The sequence below is a fragment of the Aptenodytes forsteri genome, unplaced genomic scaffold (genome assembly GCF_000699145.1).
Source record: "Aptenodytes forsteri isolate BGI_AS27 unplaced genomic scaffold, ASM69914v1 Scaffold257, whole genome shotgun sequence".
NCBI classification, from domain to species: domain Eukaryota; kingdom Metazoa; phylum Chordata; class Aves; order Sphenisciformes; family Spheniscidae; genus Aptenodytes; species Aptenodytes forsteri.
In genome coordinates, this window is record NW_008795194.1 from 1,158,178 (window position 1) to 1,177,213 (window position 19,036).

The 19,036-nt window shown below is 34.0% G+C and overlaps 1 protein-coding gene across 1 annotated transcript in view; it reads right to left on the reverse strand.

Annotated features, from left to right (window-relative positions):
* Window positions 1–18,813, reverse strand: part of SLC25A12 (solute carrier family 25 member 12) — a 51,399-nt gene extending 32,586 nt beyond the window's left edge. The window contains exons 1-3 of the mRNA XM_009278575.2: window positions 18,760–18,813; window positions 13,113–13,255; window positions 7,742–7,857 (exon numbers count right to left, since the gene is read on the reverse strand). Of these exons, the coding sequence (XP_009276850.1) occupies window positions 7,742–7,857; window positions 13,113–13,222 (226 nt within the window). The 5' untranslated portion in view covers window positions 13,223–13,255; window positions 18,760–18,813. The remainder of the gene's footprint in view (window positions 1–7,741; window positions 7,858–13,112; window positions 13,256–18,759) is intronic.
* Window positions 18,814–19,036: the final 223 nt, after the last annotated feature.

Sequence of the window (19,036 nt, forward strand, 5' to 3'; positions counted from 1 at the left end):
GAAGTGGTAAATTTAAGTTCCCCACCTACCACTGATTCACTGCAGCTTCTGACCAAATTACCTGGAGTCTTCATGTACTACAAACACAAACAGACCAGTGCAGCTCACTATGGAGCTTGCAAAATGGCACTGAACTGTGAACGGAACAGAAGACAGGCCTGCTTAATTGGATCTGTTGGCTTGGCTACTAATGTACAAACAGGGTGCCAACTAGTGACTACTTACACATCTGTAAAACTGACTTCTAATACACACTGAGTTCTCCTAATAAAAACTTAGGAAAGAACATGCTGAAGCAGTCAGAAAATTTAAATTGTATTTCAATTGTTTCCAATGATTGCTTCTTTTAACTTTAGAGAAGGGTTAAAAAAAAAAGTCTCACTTTTTTCTTATAAGAAATTATTCATACATGCTCACATAGACAAATCTTCCAATTATTTTACTGAGACTTAAGCCCCTGGTCTTTTCACAACTCTCATTCAAGCATTTAAATGTATACTACTTAAACAACCAAGAATCGGTTTCCTACGCTATTGATTTTTTCGTCTTAAAAACATTTACAACTAGTCATCAACACATGACAAGTCAAGATTCTTCAGCACATAATACTGGTAAATTAATTAATAAATTTATATTCAATAGTTGAGTGTATTGGTACTTGAAGAATCCCAGTAGTGGCTAACTAGCTTTAAAAATATAGTATCCAAATTAGCCTGTTGCTTCTCTGAAAATTGAGGTGCCTTATCCATTTTTCTTCCACAGGCAATCACTCACAATCAGTAATGCATACTGCATGTATTACAGTAGTCTGGGTTTAAGGATATGCTGTTGTATCTAACACAATTAATTCCATGTTGCCTTTGTTTATGAAAGATTTGGGGTACAGGGGCAAACCCATGTACCTGTTGTGAATAACTGACACAGTTAAAACCATTGAAACTCTAAATACAATTTTCCAAAGCCATTTGGGATTCTCAAACATCTCTAGATAGCACTAAAATTTACTTCTACCCAAGAGTAGCGACGCTTTCTTCACAATATATCCAAGAATACCTTTTCAATCCAATTTTGTTGGCTATTCTCTTATATTTAAGGAAATAGCCATCACCACAACTAACAACTCATGTGAGAAGCAGCAGCAACTGGGCAATCACATTTCAGAAATTATACATAATATGATCATCACCTACACTTTCACCACTTTGAATTATGATCAAATGTCCTATTTTTAATTTATTTTTTTCACAGCAGAAGCAAAGCACTGACAACAAAGAAAACAGGTAACATTAAGGTACAGATGCTGGGGTTTTTTGCCTTTTTTTTTTTTTTTTCTTCCTCAGTCAAAACCCAGTAATGCTTCTAAATTAAAAATAGGACATTGTACTTCAAATTTCCAACAGAGCTATTCTGCAGGGGGCAAACAGTAAATTATTTTTAAACCCTTTCATTTTAGTATGACATTTTACAGAATGCATTCGTTGTCCCTGTCAATACATGTTGCTCATTTACTAATGTCTTCTCCTACTCTTTGCTCACCTTTCTGCAGTGGAATTCTTTCCTACTGAGCTGATAACTTTCTTTCCAGGCTTATAGCAATGCATTTTCTTCTCAGATAGGCATACAAGTCAGCAGCCTGATGACATACTCAACTTACCATCAGCCCCAGGAACAATAAACCTACTACTCTAGTGCACTAGTACGTTACCTCCAAGGCAACATGCATTCTCTCAAGATTGCTTCAGAATTTCCACACCCAATCATTTTAAACAAACCCAGTAATGCTTCTAAATTAAGATAAACTACAAGTACTTCAAATTTCCAACAGAGCTATTCTGCAGGGGGCAAACAGTAAATTATTTTTAAACCCTTTCATTTTAGTATGACATTTTACAGAATGCATTCGTTGTCCCTGTCAATACATGTTGCTCATTTACTAATGTCTTCTCCTACTCTTTGCTCACCTTTCTGCAGTGGAATTCTTTCCTACTGAGCTGATAACTTTCTTTCCAGGCTTATAGCAATGCATTTTCTTCTCAGATAGGCATACAAGTCAGCAGCCTGATGACATACTCAACTTACCATCAGCCCCAGGAACAATAAACCTACTACTCTAGTGCACTAGTACGTTACCTCCAAGGCAACATGCATTCTCTCAAGATTGCTTCAGAATTTCCACACCCAATCATTTTAAACAAATTATAGATGCCTGGAGCAGCTATCTGCAGGCAGCATACACGACTGGCTCAGCCTCCATCAAACACCGTTACCTATCGGGCTCAGAAAAATGATATAAGAAAAACAAAGTTTTTAGGCAATACTGAATTTCACAGGAGGAAGAAGAATACTGTAAGTTATAAATACTACGATGTCTTGTTGATGGCCCACGTAAGCCTTGAGGTAGTACCTGTTATTTATTTTGACTTATCAGCTCCCCAAGAAGCAGAGTGGAAACCTCACACAATTCCAGTGCCATCAACCTGTTAACAGAGTTTGCCATTCCCTCTCACCAGTGATGGAACATCAATCATGCTTGTTAGAGACACGAAAATATAAATGTGATAGTTTTAAGTACTAGCATAAGTATGCTAAAGGTTTGTTGTTTGATAGGTTTTTTTTTTTTAAATCTGTCTATTCAGTCATCATTTGTACATATTTCAGCCTTAATGTACATAATGCATTTTAATGTATTCTATGTTGCTATTTTTCACTATTTCTGCTAACAGCAAATTTTACATATTTTCACTTTCAAGCATAAAATGAAAAAACACAGTTAAAGGCAAAAAGACTTTTTTGGTAGCACCTGATGCAACAGAAGTGTATTAAGAGTGATCCAAATGTAGATAAAACAGTAATTACTTTGACGTGAGAGCAAAATGACAAGTGGCAGGAAAAGTGAGAAAGCTAAACTAGAAATAGTTACATTGCATTTCTACTCTTATTTTAAAAGGATTAGTGATTCTGTTTAAGGTTAAGATTAGTGACAGCCATTAACAACGAATTGTCAATATATGTAATTTTAATGTGGAGTTCTCCTTTTCCATTCCCTCTTGCTGAACTATGATTCTGAACTTAATACTATATTATTATTATTATTATAAAAAATGAGGGGCTCCCATCCTGCACTGCTCACAGGTATTTAAAACTGTGGGTTAAACCTGAATCATACAACAGGAAAGAAACAAACAAAACCCCAAAAAAATGTGAGGACAAAAGAAAGTCATAACATACAGTGATGTTTCCTACATTATCTGCATGTGTTAAGCAGAAGACATCTTGAAAACAGGCAACTAACATATGGCTACCAGGAAGCCAAGAAAAATAGCAGTTATAGTTTACAGCACACTTGATAGAAACATGATGTTTTTCTTATATCCTCAGATCTGTAGCCATGTGATTATGAGATTTTTTCTGTTTACATTTTAAAAGGTTTCCAGCCTTTATGGTTACAAATAATATTTTATAAAGGAGAACTCTTCAGATTAAATCCAAATCCTAGCATTTCAATCCAAATGCTCTTTTGGAAATGGTGGAGGAGTGAGTACTAGAAGTGATCTATGTTTCCTGAAAAATAATACTCAAAAGCAAAGAACTATAACAACATATATTCAACTCCTTTCTCTTGTTCTTCTCACTCACCTTCTTCCAGTGTTCTCAAATTCTATGTCCTGATTAAGGGAAATCTGAACTTTCTCTCCCAGATTAAAATTTGTTTAAGAAAATAGATGATGATCAAGATTTCAGTATCACTGTATACCCAACTTCTGAAACTGTTACACTGATGTTTATTATTTCAGTTCACCGGTATCATGGTAATTTTCACATAGTTGCATTACTAGGTATCCAATCCCCTTACTCCCCCCACTGCCTTTAAAGAAGAGGCCATTATACTCTGCAAAATATTTTTAATTAGCTTTTGAGCTGCAGGATGTTTTTAAAAGCCTTATGTTCAGTTCCATAAATATTTTGCAATTATCTCCAAAATAATGTAAAAATTCTGAATACAGAATCACCACGAACATGAAGGCAGTAAAATTGTTTCCAAATCTCATTATTTTAGCTCTATCTTTCTATCCATACCAGCATGGGTATTTAACTAAAAAAAGTGTCTCTGAAATTCTCCAGTTTGTCAGAGAATGGCTTTCTTTGTGGTGACTCTACAAGGAAGAACAGCTGGAAACAGCCTCAATTCCAATTAAAAGTGATACAGTCCAGATCATTGTATGGTTTGCCAAAGGGATAAATTACAAAGAATCCTTTTACTTCCAGTTAGACAACCTGTTTTTGAGAGAAGTTTCAGTGATAGTCACAGACTTCACCTTTTAACCACAGTAACGGTTATCTGCTTCAACATCGAAGCAAAACCAAATAGCTTGAGCAGATTAAATATTCAGGTTTGCTTTAACCTGAATTCAGGTCAAAAGACCTGCACAGAATAGCAATAAAAAGAAGCTTCCTTAGTACAATAGCATTAATTTTGTGGAGTGTTTTTCAATATTTTGCTCATGTTAAGTAGCTCAGTCAGTTACATCCCATGATCAAAAAAGCAAAAGTGGTTGTCAGTCTTCTCTGGCTACGGATAGCAACCCATAACAAGACAGACAATGCACGGAAAAAAAAACCCCAACGCTTTTCTTTATCAGCTTTAGGTTTTACCTTTTAAATATTTTATGGTTAAAGCAATATTGTAAGGGCTCATCAGCAACACATTTCCCATAAAATATTCACCTAGGAATCATTTATGAAGACGTACAAGCATTTGATCAGGAAAAGAAATGCTTTTTTTCTATTTCTCCATGATTAAAAAGTCATTTAAACTACACTGTCACTTGTATCAATGGGTTATTAAAACAGTCATTTTATTGCTTTTTATTCACCAAGTTGACAGCAAGTCCAGTGCAGCTGAAACATGTAAAAAGTACTGAGCATGCTGTACAGTTTGCTCATACAAAGTAGGTCAAATTTCATGTTCTTGCAGTGGACCGACTATACAAATATTGCAGCATACTATCTGCACATTTATGGCAGTCATTCATACAGGATTTCTGGATGTCCAAAACTCCTGGAAAAATGTCCCAAAGCAATAAGGAAGTAGATGACATGAAAGCGACAGGCTTCCTGTTTCAACAATCCCAATTAACGTATGATATTGCACAGACAAAGACAAAGACATTGATTAGCACAGCATAGCTGACAAGTATTTCTACCAAATAGTTTCTAAAGAATCGTAAAAACTTTGTCCTCTTCCATTTCTGAACTCATAAGACAGAGGTTCTTCTGTAATACAATTTAATTAATAGTTTCCTCGCTGGAGAGTTGGAAGCTAAACTTTTGAAGGGACAAGTGGCAGATTGAGGCTAAAGAGGATTTAGACTTTAGTAAGAAGCTAAAGTGCTCAACTATGGTCCAAGTCCATGTCAGTAAATAAATCCTCAAAAGGAGATGTAAACCCAACTGGAGCAACTTGCTTTCAAATACAGAGCCAGCCCTAAAAATCAGTAAGTACACTTAACTTTTTCCAGGTAACTAAAAATTTGAGTAGATCAGGATATTTTTTGAAAATGCCATAGAGTCATACCCAAATGATTTTGAGACATTATCTTACATCCAGCAAAGCCAGCGTTGGGTTCAAGTTACTGGCCTAACAGACGCAAGTTGATTCTGTGTTCCACTCTCCACCACCTCCACCCCTTGTTCCAGATGCACAGTGCAGAAAAAACTCAGTAAATCCATGTCACTTCTGGCAGGACTTGCTGGCTTGAGTTAGCTTTGGAATCAATGCAATCACATCCACATAGCATTGCATCTGAGCTAGAAAATCTTGACTCACGTTTGCTCCCATAACCAACACGGTTTATCTGCAGACTGAATACATTACACACTCATAAAAGAGAGATTTGTCTGATAGCAATTCTCACACTGATTGGCTAAACTTACTCCATTTCAGTATATTTCTAATAATTTATTTAAACTTTTCACTTTAAGACCTAATTTTATGTATTCTCTTTTTACACGAAACTAAACTCTGTGCCTTTCTGTTTACATGGTGTGAAAATGAAAGAATGCAAGACTCATTTACAAAACAGCCTCCATAGGCCACAAGACTGACTTGGAAATTCTTGGAAATTGACTGCAGAGTTACCAAATTCTGAACCTGTCATATACCATCATTCACTTTTCCCCCACCTTCATTAATTTGTATGATATGCCTATGAAGTAAAAATAAGTAGCCCACGTTACAAACAACAACAACAAAAAAAAGCAAAAAAGCAGCAGTAAATGTGGGAACTGTAGCAAAAAATATGTACCACTGATATGTTACAACATACCATTAAATACAGTAATAATTGCAATATAATTAATTTTGTAAAAACAAGAAACCAATAGTAAATTTTAAATTTCCTAAAGAGTTTCCTAGTCAAGTTCTATCAGCGAGAAAGATATGGAAAAAATTGTGCCATTTTCTGTTTTACAGTTTCTCTTGTTTGTGTTGTTCTTTTAGCCTTTAATATAATGATGTGCTCATAAAAATAACAATCCGCAGTCTGATTGAGGAATCTGTATACAATCTGAAATTACTTTTGGCTCATTTATGGAACCAGCTATTTCAAGTGTGTTCACAAGAGCTACAAAGTGCATATCCCTGTTTTGTGAGATTTTTAAATATACCGTCATTAACATGGTCACACTGATTGTAGTAGTTTGTCTACTTCCTAATGACTGCATTTATTGACTTCACCTTCACTTAAGTTCTAAAAGATTTTCTTTTCAAGATGTGTATCCAAATTGCTTAGTATTTGACCCTTCAGTTAATGATGTAATTTAACAGACATCATAAGTCAAGCAGTTTGTTTCCATAAAAAGACCCTTGCTTTTTTTTTCCAACAAGTTGCAACAATTTTCATAAGAATGAAATAGTACAAACAGCAAGTGGTTACAAATCCAAGTATATTTTGTATTTTCTTTATTGAGAGCTTTATTCTTTTGGATAGAAATAACATTTAATTCTCATTCCATTTTATTAAAATTCTTAGCATTGATTTATCTAATTTTCATAAACATATGAAGTTTTAAAAATAAAACCTAGTCCTCCTTAAACTGCAATGTCAGTAACAGTTATTTAATAACATCATAAAGCAGTATAGTTAGCCTAAAGAATTTTGTCCAATTACTGATTTATGTGATTAGGAAGAAAAAAAAAGTAACAAAACTTAAAGGCCGTATTTTCTTCCTTATTTTTCAAATATATGATCTAGTTGGAAGTTACACTCATAACATTAAAGTAAGATTTGCTCCTCAAGAAAAGGAATACTAAACTAGGGATTCAAAAGATTGGACCTCCTTCATTTCTATATTGAGCTCTTACTGTATCTAATGACAATTCTTCAAAGATATGTGGAGATCCAGAACATATTTTAAAAATCCCTCATCGCTGAAGAAATTCAAAGTCCATGACATAGAATTTTACTTAGGATGACACTGAACAAAACAGCATTGTATTAACTACTTCAGGAACATGAAAAATCTTGATTCAAGAAGACAGAGCAAAATATATTTCATTTCTGTGTATTTCTTAAGCTTGTATTGCTTGAAAGAAAAAAAAAGTTTTACTCATGCAAACTGTTAGGAAATCAGTGCAGTACTGCACAATATGTATTTCTATGTACCAATGGTGATGAACCATTATTATGATTTATACTATTATAATCACTTTCTTAAACAGTTTTTCTTTAGATATTCTTACCAAATGTTACTTCTCCATTGCCACTCTTGTCAAATAACTGAAAAGCAACAATGAATATTGCATCTGGAGTACACAAAACAGATTCAAATGCCAAAAATTCTTGATAGGAAATCAATCTACAAAGGAAAATACAGAAGTTATAAAGATTTCAAAAAATTTTTCACAATACAGATGATATTTTGTGTTTGATGCTCTAGAAAACTGTATGATCTAATTATTAAAATAAAATTCTAATATGAGAAAGTTAAGACTCTACACTAGAAACTGAAAAAGCATTTGTTACATTTAAGTAGTTACTGAACCTTTATGCAACTCAGTTTCTTCCTCTATAAAAGGACTGAATTCTTCTTTTCCATCAACAACAAAATATAATCAATTCTCAGTGAATACCTACAATTTATTACTTTGTAATTATAAATGTAAGCAGACAGCACTTCAAAAATAAGACATAAAAACCCCACAGAAATTCCACCACCATGAAATTTAAAAGGCCGGCATTATATTACTAATTTATATATGTATTTCTACTGAGACAGAAAAGATAGTTTAATGCAAGTATAGGAAGATACTATACAATACATGTATTTTCTTAAAACAACGTATAACATTCACAAAAAACAAACAGGTTCAGAAGAAGTTATACTTTACTACGTATATAGAAAAAATATTACACTCAAATATAACATGAACCGTGAAGTCATGTACTTGAGGACAAGAAAGAAAGAAAGAAACTATAAGAACATTTGGACATAAGGACAGTTAGACATGACCAAGGCAGGGAAGGATTTGAGTGTAACAGCAGATTCTGAGCTGTGTATGCAAGACAGTCACCATATAGAAAAATACAACTCAGGATGCATTAGGAAAGCTGTTTCTGTGTGAGATAAGGAAGCAGCGGTATCCCCAGATAGGGTTCCCACAACATCTCCGGAATGCAGCATAGAAATCCAAGTCCTTGTGTTCAACACATATAAACTCAGACTTGAATGTATGTACAGGTAACTTATTAAGATAATAATAAATAACTTGTCTAGAGGAACTCAGCTTATTCTGACTAACAGAAAACTACTGTGTGTTTTCATCCTTGTAAAAACAGGGGACTTAGCTTGATGACCTAGAATATTCTATCCAGTTACAAGTTCCTGAGCTCAGTTTATAGGAATAAATGATGGGATATCTATTTTAGCATCAAATAAATTATCAATGGGAATAAGAATTTTTATTACATTTTTTAGAGTAAACAAAAAAATTACTATTTCAGTAGATGCTATTAAAACATAGAATATCACTGTAGATAGCACATTTTCCTAGAAAATGTACATAATTGATCTGAATTTAGTACTCATCATAGGAGATCATTAGCTCATAGTGATTACTTCACACATATACTGCTTACTGCTAAACAGCCAAGTATAAATTCCGTTCCCTACAGAAAAAAAGAAAAAAAAATCAAGTCACACTATTCATTAGTTTATCTAGCCTTTCTCTGTCAAAGTACACATAAAGCAGAATTGAGATACTTTAAACAATGTTATGTATGTTAACATTCTTGCATATATGCCTTATACAGAAAATACAGGAAAAAATGTAGTGATTTTGAAAGGAATTAAGATATGGAAAATACAGAATTATGATATTAATTTGTCACACTTTAGCCACAAAAATCAAAGATGTGAGAATGGTTCTTCAGATGCAAAGTCAATTTCATCCAAAGGATGATCTTGATAAATAAGGGTTTAATATCAGAGACACAGAATAACCTTTAAAATAATTGTAAATACTATCATTTCAAAATATACCTCACATACAAGCATAAACCTGACATACAAATTAATTCCTAACCAGGAAGCTTTATAACTGACAGAATCAAGTGACGATCTCTGTAGAATGCATTCGTAGTAGCCTGAACCTGAAAGAAGCCATCTTCAGAGGTCTCACTTTAACAGTGCCTACAGCAAAAGGAGATAGACACATTCAATTTCCTTTCCATATATTCAACTTGCAATGCCTAAGAGCTGGGATATCCCTTGTGATCCTCCATTATCCATTAGGGCGGAGATAACAGGAGTTGGATTAAACAGAATGATGGAGCTTCCCACCCAATCGCTACTCAAGTACCATTCAGCAAAGCCACTGCATTACAGAGTCCGTAACAATATCAAATCACTCACCTTTCATTTTATCTGTAACACTCTTTAAAATTTCCTTTCCTCTTATTTCTTCTGTACCGTTACTCTTCAAAGGCACAAAAAGTAAGCCGTGTGTTTACAATTCTTCTCTATCTTTCCTTTTTTCCTACTACAACTCTTAGCTCTTTTTTTCTCACACAACATAGCTTTTAGACGTTATGTATAGTTCTGTTGTGACTCTCCATTATGTGAAACATCAACTCTTTCTTCAGGACTTAAAATTTGGAAATGTGTTCTTAAGTTAAGAATGATATGCTGATAAGCAGAGTAACCAGAAACAAGCAATTAAAATGAAGAATTCTGAATGACTACTGTGAAATTTTGAAGGTTTGAAGGGCGAAGAAAATCTTTGATTTTAAAACTGCCATACCTACTAATGTTAGTTGACTTATATAATTAGGAAGCTGGTTTTGGCACACATATTAAGTACATTATTCAGAGAGGATATGTATGCTAATTTCAAAAGTAGTGCCTGCAGTCTGATGACACAGAAATGCTTACCTACAGCATCAGTGAAATCCCATTGTATTAAACAGATAGCAGACAAGGCAGTTTAGGCCAAACTCTAATTTAGACCTCATCACATTAATTTCTCAGAACATGCATTTGTAACAATGAGGAAGAAACACTTTTAAAGAGAAAAGTCATCAGTTTTAAGGACTACCTTACGGAGTTCCACTAAAACAAACCAGTCTTGTACTGTAGTAATGGGAGAAGGCAATAGTACTCTGGAACAGTTAAGTAAGTATCGAGTTACCATCAGGAAAAAGTAAAAACACATTTTTTTAAACATATGCCTACAGACACGCCAGTTCCAAAATGTGCTTCTTTTCTTAAGTGCCAAACTTAAAACTAAATGAAATAAAAAATTATTAACAAAGAAAAGTTACCAAAAACACTTTGCATATTTATATGAAGGGCAAGCAAGGCTAAGAGAATATGATAGCAGATACAGGAATGAAATTTCGTAACAGAACCCAAAGCTTCTCAATGACTTGCTGTGTGACTTTGGGCTGTCATTTAACTTACAAACGTCTGTATGGAATAGGACTACTGATACTTCCTCAGACTTCATAAAGTAACTTTAAGTCCTTAGAAACATTCCAGAATTCAGTTGAAGATTACAGTAATTATTCATGCTACAAATTAAACTAATTAAACTCTCTGTGCAGATGATATAGTTTTTAGAGTCTAGATTTTGATATATTACAGCTCACTACAAAAGGAAGAATGTGAATGTAAAAATAAATAAATAATCTGATGATGATGATGGGGGTATAACAAATTCTTCCCGTGAAATACAGATAAGAGATAAATATAGATTAAAACATTTAGGAAAATAGGTTTCAGACAACTATCAACAGGTATTCAGACAGACAAACATTTTGTATTGCAGACCATACGGTAATAATTCCTATTCCCACTGTTCCCATACAGAAGTAGATAAAGCACACTTACCCATATTTGATTACCTCACTTCAAACATTACCCAGATTTAAAAAAAAAAAACAACACAAAACCCCAAACTTATACTAACAGAGAAAGCAACAAAAAAAGTGATGCCTCAACATAAAGTTCTGTTGTAGAAATAAAACAAATTATTTATTTCTTAATGTAAGAATGATCCTTTTATAAAACATTTTCTGAAGAAATGCACACCATAAAAGATAATCAACAGCTTTCAGAGAAAAAAGATACTCAACATGTTGGTTTACTAGTCATCAATCAGACTATTATTTCAACAGATAAATACAAAATAGCATTTTCAATCCATAACAATGCAACAAACTGCATGTATTGCAAACAGAGACAGGTTATTTGGATTTATCAAATGTATGTATATATCAAATGTATTATCAAAATGCTGCAGCTTTATAAAATAAAAAAAAAATCATGTAACATTATATCAAACAGGAGATCCTACATTTGTCGTTTAGTGTAAAATGTATATAGCACATAAAATTTTATTTGTAAAGCACAGATACCGTGCGAGCTGCTCAGGATACTATGCAAACTAATAAAATATTCTGAAGCTGAACACAGGAAAATAAAAACATTTAAGAGATGTCAAAGGTCAGATTTAGACTCATAAATCCAAGGAAGTTAAGGGGCTTTCAAATTTAAATAAGTTACACCTATATATTTACAAATGTATTGCATACTATTTTAACAGCAACTTTCTTTCTTCTCTACAAAATACCCACTCCCTTCTGCATTCTTGACCTCTTCTCTGATCCATCTTAACCTTTTCACTTTACTTAGAGATGTCAAAGGTCAGATTTAGACTCATAAATCCAAGGAAGTTAAGGGGCTTTCAAATTTAAATAAGTTACACCTATATATTTACAAATGTATTGCATACTATTTTAACAGCAACTTTCTTTCTTCTCTACAAAATACCCACTCCCTTCTGCATTCTTGACCTCTTCTCTGATCCATCTTAACCTTTTCACTTTACTTTAACAATGTCCTCACTTCCCACTACAATCCAAGGCCAAAGCTAGAAGCCTACATAAAGCAAGAGAAAAGGCTCATTTGAAGACAAGTGGGTTAGAGGGTACTACCTCAGTGGAGTGGACATTTTGTAAATTAGTTTCAGAGAACTGTCTAAAAGCAAGTAATATCATCTGTAAGCAGAGTTGGAAAAGCTTTATGTGGTGTGACCTTATCTTGATTGGGCAAACACCTTCCTTCATAGAGTCATTAGTGTCTCTCCTAATAGCCAGCACTTTAAAAAACTCCTCAATGGTTTGATTTGAAGTGCACGCTACAGAAATAAGAAAGATTTTGCATATTTCCATGTTTAATTACAGGTACTAAAGACTCTACGTAATATCCAGTCGTGGACATTGAGTATACAGAAGAGAACTTTTCCAAGGCAATCATATTACATTAAACTTATTTGCAGTTCAACTCCCTCTGCATTTGTAGTAATTGTTAAAAGTCCATTAAAACAAATCTTAATTTAAAAAATGCCTTGAACTCTTCACTGTTAAACACTATATTTTTTCCCAATTTCCACAAATTTATAGTCTATTGTACTTGAGAAAAAACTTATCATCTAAATAAGCTTGAAGTGTAATAAAATCAATAATTTATTTTAGAAGATGAAATTATCAAACCCATTCACTCACATATTTACCAATGCATTACAAGCTTCTAATGGAAAGCAAAATTCTCACCCATCCTTTGTCTGATCTGCCACTCCAGCCAACAGCTGCACTGTTTTAGGATTGTAACGCGGATCTGTATAAAGTCCTAGGTATTTCTGCACAAAATCTTCTGGGGTCATGTAATGCTCACCATCTTTCTCGACACTGGCATACTAGAGAGAAAATAAAAAACAAGACCACACAAACAAAAATGAATCATTTAGATGCTAATTATCACTGATTACCAAACTAGTATCTTTACTGAATATCACTTAAAATGGTGCACACCTGTCTGCACGTAACTGCTCTGAAATTAAAGGGCTTGATTAAACTAATAGCGTTACTGTACTAGTTGCGTACCACAACAATCAGATTATCCCTGTAGAATAGATGTGTTCACATAATGACCAATATCTTCTAATAAAATAACAATTACGTATTTTCAGAAACTGTCAGGTAATTGCATAAATTTATAAAAATTACAGCCATGCTGTAGCTTTCCATTTGCAGCTACACAGTGAAAACACAGCACATACATTTTCTTACAATTTCTGGTACCAGATATCTTCTGAATAATTGTTCCTAATCATTCTTATAGGTAGCTTGGAAAATACATATTATTTCTTTTCTCTTTTTGTGAGAGATAACTTTTCAGATTAATTTTTATCTTGAAATTAATTGTTTTGATATTTTTAATTAAAAATTGACACACAGCCAAAAAGGATTTGGGTCAACTGAAATGTTTTACTTTGATTTTGAGTTTTAATTTTAGTAACAATAAATTTTCAAATGAAAATCACAGGCAAATTTTAGAATTATATAATTTAAATATTAATAAAACTAAATAAAAATTAAATAACCAAGTATATCTTTATTACTTGTACACCAAGAAAACTGCCACATATCTGTATCAGTATTCTTACTGATTACTTTTCTGTTTCAAATCATTAATCACTGGTTCTTATCTATAGGTCAACTTTAAATTAAAAGTGAACTTTTTAGCATAAAGTAAATTCCATGCCCTCAGCTGTCCAGTTACACTGGGTAGTACCAATCTTGAACTAAGAACATGAGGAGGCAGGAGTAGAAAGCATTACAAGTGATGAATAAAAGGGAAATGTATTATGGAAGTTCATACCCTCAGATCTTGGTTCAAGATGGCAGTATAGTTGCAGGAAAAATTCCTTGTACTTTATTTATATGACAGTAATCTTAGAAATAAAACCTCAATTTTCAGATTGCAAAGTTAAACTATGTTTGCATCCTGGAACACAGGGAAGTAGCTCACAAAAGATTCCTAGATCCCTAAACTACTATCACCCAATCCAGTTTGATGACTGAGCTTGTTTCTCAGCATTTTTGCTCACAAAACCTGTAAGCAAGCTTATTTAATATTTTAAAATCCATCTCTTCTGTTCACTCTCTACTGTACAGTCTACTTGTACACACAATGATTTAGATGCAGACCTTCAAACATATACATAGAACTGTGTTTGTTCTGAGAAAGTGAAGTTACAAAACTACACAGCTGTTTCATTAGAATTTTGATCTGCAATAAAAGTAGTGATTTTTAATTCATTTGTAAAAATGTAATTCGCCTTTCTATGTTCTAGACATTAAAAGATGACTACATAAGCATCCTCTGCAGAAAAAGAAATGGCAATGCTCCCCAAGACCTATAGTGCAACATCTATGCTAGTGAATTCAAACTTCAATTAATGGCCTTATCTGTAATTTGTAACTTTTCCACTATACACTGCAGTATCTTGATTCAGTTGACACAGCTTTATGTGAAAGAGTAACAAAATGGGACCTTACTCTGCCAGGGACCCACAGGAATTAGAATATTAACACTAAGACCTACACACAATACCTGTTAAGGTGTAACATTCCATTACGATAAAGGGGATCATTCACGTCTCATGCTTGTTTCAGCTGTATGCAACCCAACCAATTCAGTCAGGACAGTATTTCAGCGTAAAGAAGCTTGCATCAGCATCAATGCCTGCTGAAGCATCTCCCGTATCTCTTCCACAATACCAGCCCCTCACATCACCTCATCACCTCTCCCTCTTCCGCCCTACAGCTGTGATGACAGCCGTTTGCAAGACTGCACTGTAAACCAGACTATTGAACTAATCCAGAATTAAAATAGATGATTTCCACAAAAATAGGAACACAAAGCAGTGGACAGGAATCATTTAATTCAGCACTGCTGCCAACATGACAATATAATGAAACTATGGCTTCATTGAATCAACTCAGAAAGGTTCTCTTCTCTATCGTATACACAAGTGACTAAAAAATGCATTATGATGCACAATTCTGCTGCAAGACATGCAATCCAAAGAAAGTTTTATATATGAAGGACCATCAAACATGCAGAGTATTGAGCGTATGTTCAAGAATAATGGAATTCAACTGTATGACAGTAGAGTGCGTATCAAAGAGTCAAAATCTAAACGTCGTCTTTTTTTCTTCAGACATCAATTTATCTGAGTTTATTACAAATAGTGAATTGTTTTACAATAAAAACTGTGGGGGGGAAGTTTTGTTAAAAAATTTTAGAGACAAAATAATTAACTGACAGATACATTTTGCTCCATATGAGAAGGTCATGGTATTTTGAAAGAGCTTGTCAGCAAGCCAATAAATTAAAGCCTGACAAAGTAGCTAGGCTATTCCCTTTCGGCATGTATTTACATTTGTCCTCAAGTTACCTTTTCACCATACAACTTAAGTCGAGAATCTTTTAGCACAAAATAGGCAATTGTAAATTATATCTTAATTTGCATATAAAACATAACACATCAATTAAATCTGTATTTTCCTCAGTCTTGAATTATATTACTTTATAACACAAAATTCTTATGATACATTTATAGACTGTCTCAGGTAAGCACTTGATGAATTTGCATGAGACTTTTTAAAAATATTATCACATAACATGAACACACAAAACCCCCACTCTATTCGTACAATATAGTGCTAGGTGTTGCCACACTTTCAGAAACAATGCTTTCTTTGAAAAATTGGTTAGTTTTCAATTTAAAGGGGTTTTCTATCACAATTATTTTATCTGGGCAGAGGAGAAAAAAGTTCCCAAACAAAAGAGACCTATGGGTACCCTTAACATTTTTTTTTTAATTAAGCTAAGCTATGAGCAAGAGATGCAAGACGTTGGGGGGGGGGAAGTTTCCTGTATTAAAATTGGAAATTTGTTTTTATTTCTTTCTCCACCTTGCTGGAACAGGGTCTGCTTGCATTCAGCAGGCAGGGAATAATTCAACTATATTCCCTGAGGGCTGACTGTGTCTTGCCTAAGGAAAAGGAATGAAGTCTCACTAAAAAATCTGCTAACTGTTGTTCCACATAACTCTTTTATCCTTCACTGAATTTCTGTTTTGTTTTTTATGTTGTTACTGAAGTCACTGGTTAGCAAACACCTGAGAGGTAACTTATTTGATGGTATACAAACATGAAGTTTCAATGCCTGCATTTCATAGTCACAGGATTACATAGAAATAACAGCACATCTTTTTAATACAAGTCAAACAAGATTTTTAACAGTTTAAAATAATAAAAAGAAATATATGGCAAGCTTCAGAAATTCTAAGAAAAAGGTATATATCAAGCATCCATTAAGATACAACTTAAACTGGATGGACAGAGGACATGTATCACATTAGAGAATACGGATGAACAGAAGGAAATTTAAGTACACTCTCTATGAATAAGGTCGATGACGAAGAGGCCTACAGTTCACATCTTCCCTTGCGCCCATTTCCAAGGGAAGCCAAATTTAGGAAGGAATGCACGCCCTTTAGCTGAAGCTCACAGAACAGGCCAGCACCCTCAGCACAGAACACAACATATCTGACCCCTGATGTGTGCAACACTTTCATAACAAGACTCTCTACAACTTAGTCTTGGAAAGAGTGCGTTCTCTCTTGATTTTTTTAAAGTTTGCAACTAAGTTTGCTTGCTATCTATCAAACAAAAAACACAATTTCAAACTCAATTAGAATCAAATATAATCCAAAAGAAATATAAACTCTCTTTCTATGCCAGTTGTCTGTGTTGTTTGTCTTTTTTTACTGCAAATCTCAGATACTCAAGAGGAGACAGGGGAGCTTTTGTATTTGTCATTCCTCAGAGCACAAAACAATCCACAACTTAATTTGCATGTTTCTTTGAAGATTATAAGATAGACATGGAGAAGACCAAAAAGCTGTTTTAAAACCAGTAGACTGTCTGCTTTTTAGGTCAATAAAACATGTATTGTCACAGAGACAATTTCAAGAACCAGTTGTGCAATGTTCTTCCTCTCCACTTTTCCTTGTATGACCAAAATCAAGGACTTCAAACTATTTATTTATTTCCCGAAGCAAGCGCTTCTACTGACTGGAAGTCAAGAATCATAAAAAGCCCGTATTTCCAAGTCGAATAGAGTGTTTTGACATCACATTTTACTTTTTTGCAATCAAACATGCAAAAGTGTCTTGCAAAAAAGTTGGAAGAGCTGTGTGATGTTCTAGAACCACACATTTTTATACTGTATTAATATATATTTTTAAAAATCGTATTTTCATGTTGCTTATTTTATTAACATACTCTACTGTATTCCTTATCTACAAAAGCTAAATGTCAACAATAAATGAACCTGTGATGGAAGATTTTTTACTAGAAACTAAATGCTGGGCTTTCACAGTTTGATTCCAACATTCTAAGTTTTAGCACTGAAGCAATGTTACCAGTGTAATCCAGTATGCAAAAGCAAGAATCTGCCAAAATTATGGCTGAGATGTAACTTCTCCCTCTCAGGCAAAAAGGTATCTCTGTCTACTTATCGTATGTGGAAACCATTAGATAATAAGGTAGGACCAAAAGATACAGGTCAAATGATGAAATAATAGATTTTATTATTTACAGTATTAGCTCTAATACTTAATTTTATATTCTTTCCTTTTTCATAGGGTAAAGCTTCTGGAATGTACTGTATAATATTCAACATAAAGGGAAAGAAAAAAAGTATTTTAGTGATTTTGGAAATATCAGCGGTCCAACTATGGACCTGTAACATAGTTGTTCTTTGTATTCCATCTGCCTAAATCAAACCTTATTATCAAAGTTTTAGGATTGACTGGATTTTCCTTTTAGATCATGCTTCACCGTAACTAAGGAGAATGAAGAAAGCTTCATGCTGATATATGTTAATTCTAATGCCCTGCAAGAGATAATATTATGAAATACATCAATCTTAAGAAATCAATTTTAACTTCTAAAACCATTGCCAGTCATCATCCATTTTTAAGAGGAACACATATAAACCCCAAGAACAAAACATAGAGCCATGAAAGAGGAATTTTTTAGAATCTTGCAAAAGTGTCTTTAAAAAAATAACAGTACCTAGTTATGGTTATAATTATTTGCTTTGTAGAAAATTAAAAAATACCTCATAAAGTTATTTAAGATTATAATTTGGAAATGGTTAAGCACAATTTGTATCAGGAGCAGTTTCTTCTCAACACCTGAAGGCCTTTTCAATACACTGTGCCTGCAAAGTGAACTTCCAAGCGTCCCACAAGCACGACATGCGCATGATGCCGTGGCAAACCGCTGAAAGGGCAAAAAATAAAAGTCTGTCAATCAAACAACATTAGACAGATCTTTTTACCTGCAAGAAAATATTTCGTAGTTCAGCAGGATCTGCTCTTTTGGTTGACTGCACCTGTGAACACAAGCAAGTTAATGCTTCGCTTCTACTACTTGACAGTGTAGATAAAAACCACCGTGTGCACTGATAAGGGCAGCAACACCAGCTCCCTTATCTAACCGACAGGGCGAATCTCAAATACGACCCCTTTGTGCTTACTGCGGGACTCTACAGGACTCCAGCGCCGATGACAGCTGTCAAACTCTGGGCTGCCTGGAAGAGGCGCGGCGCCCCGGCC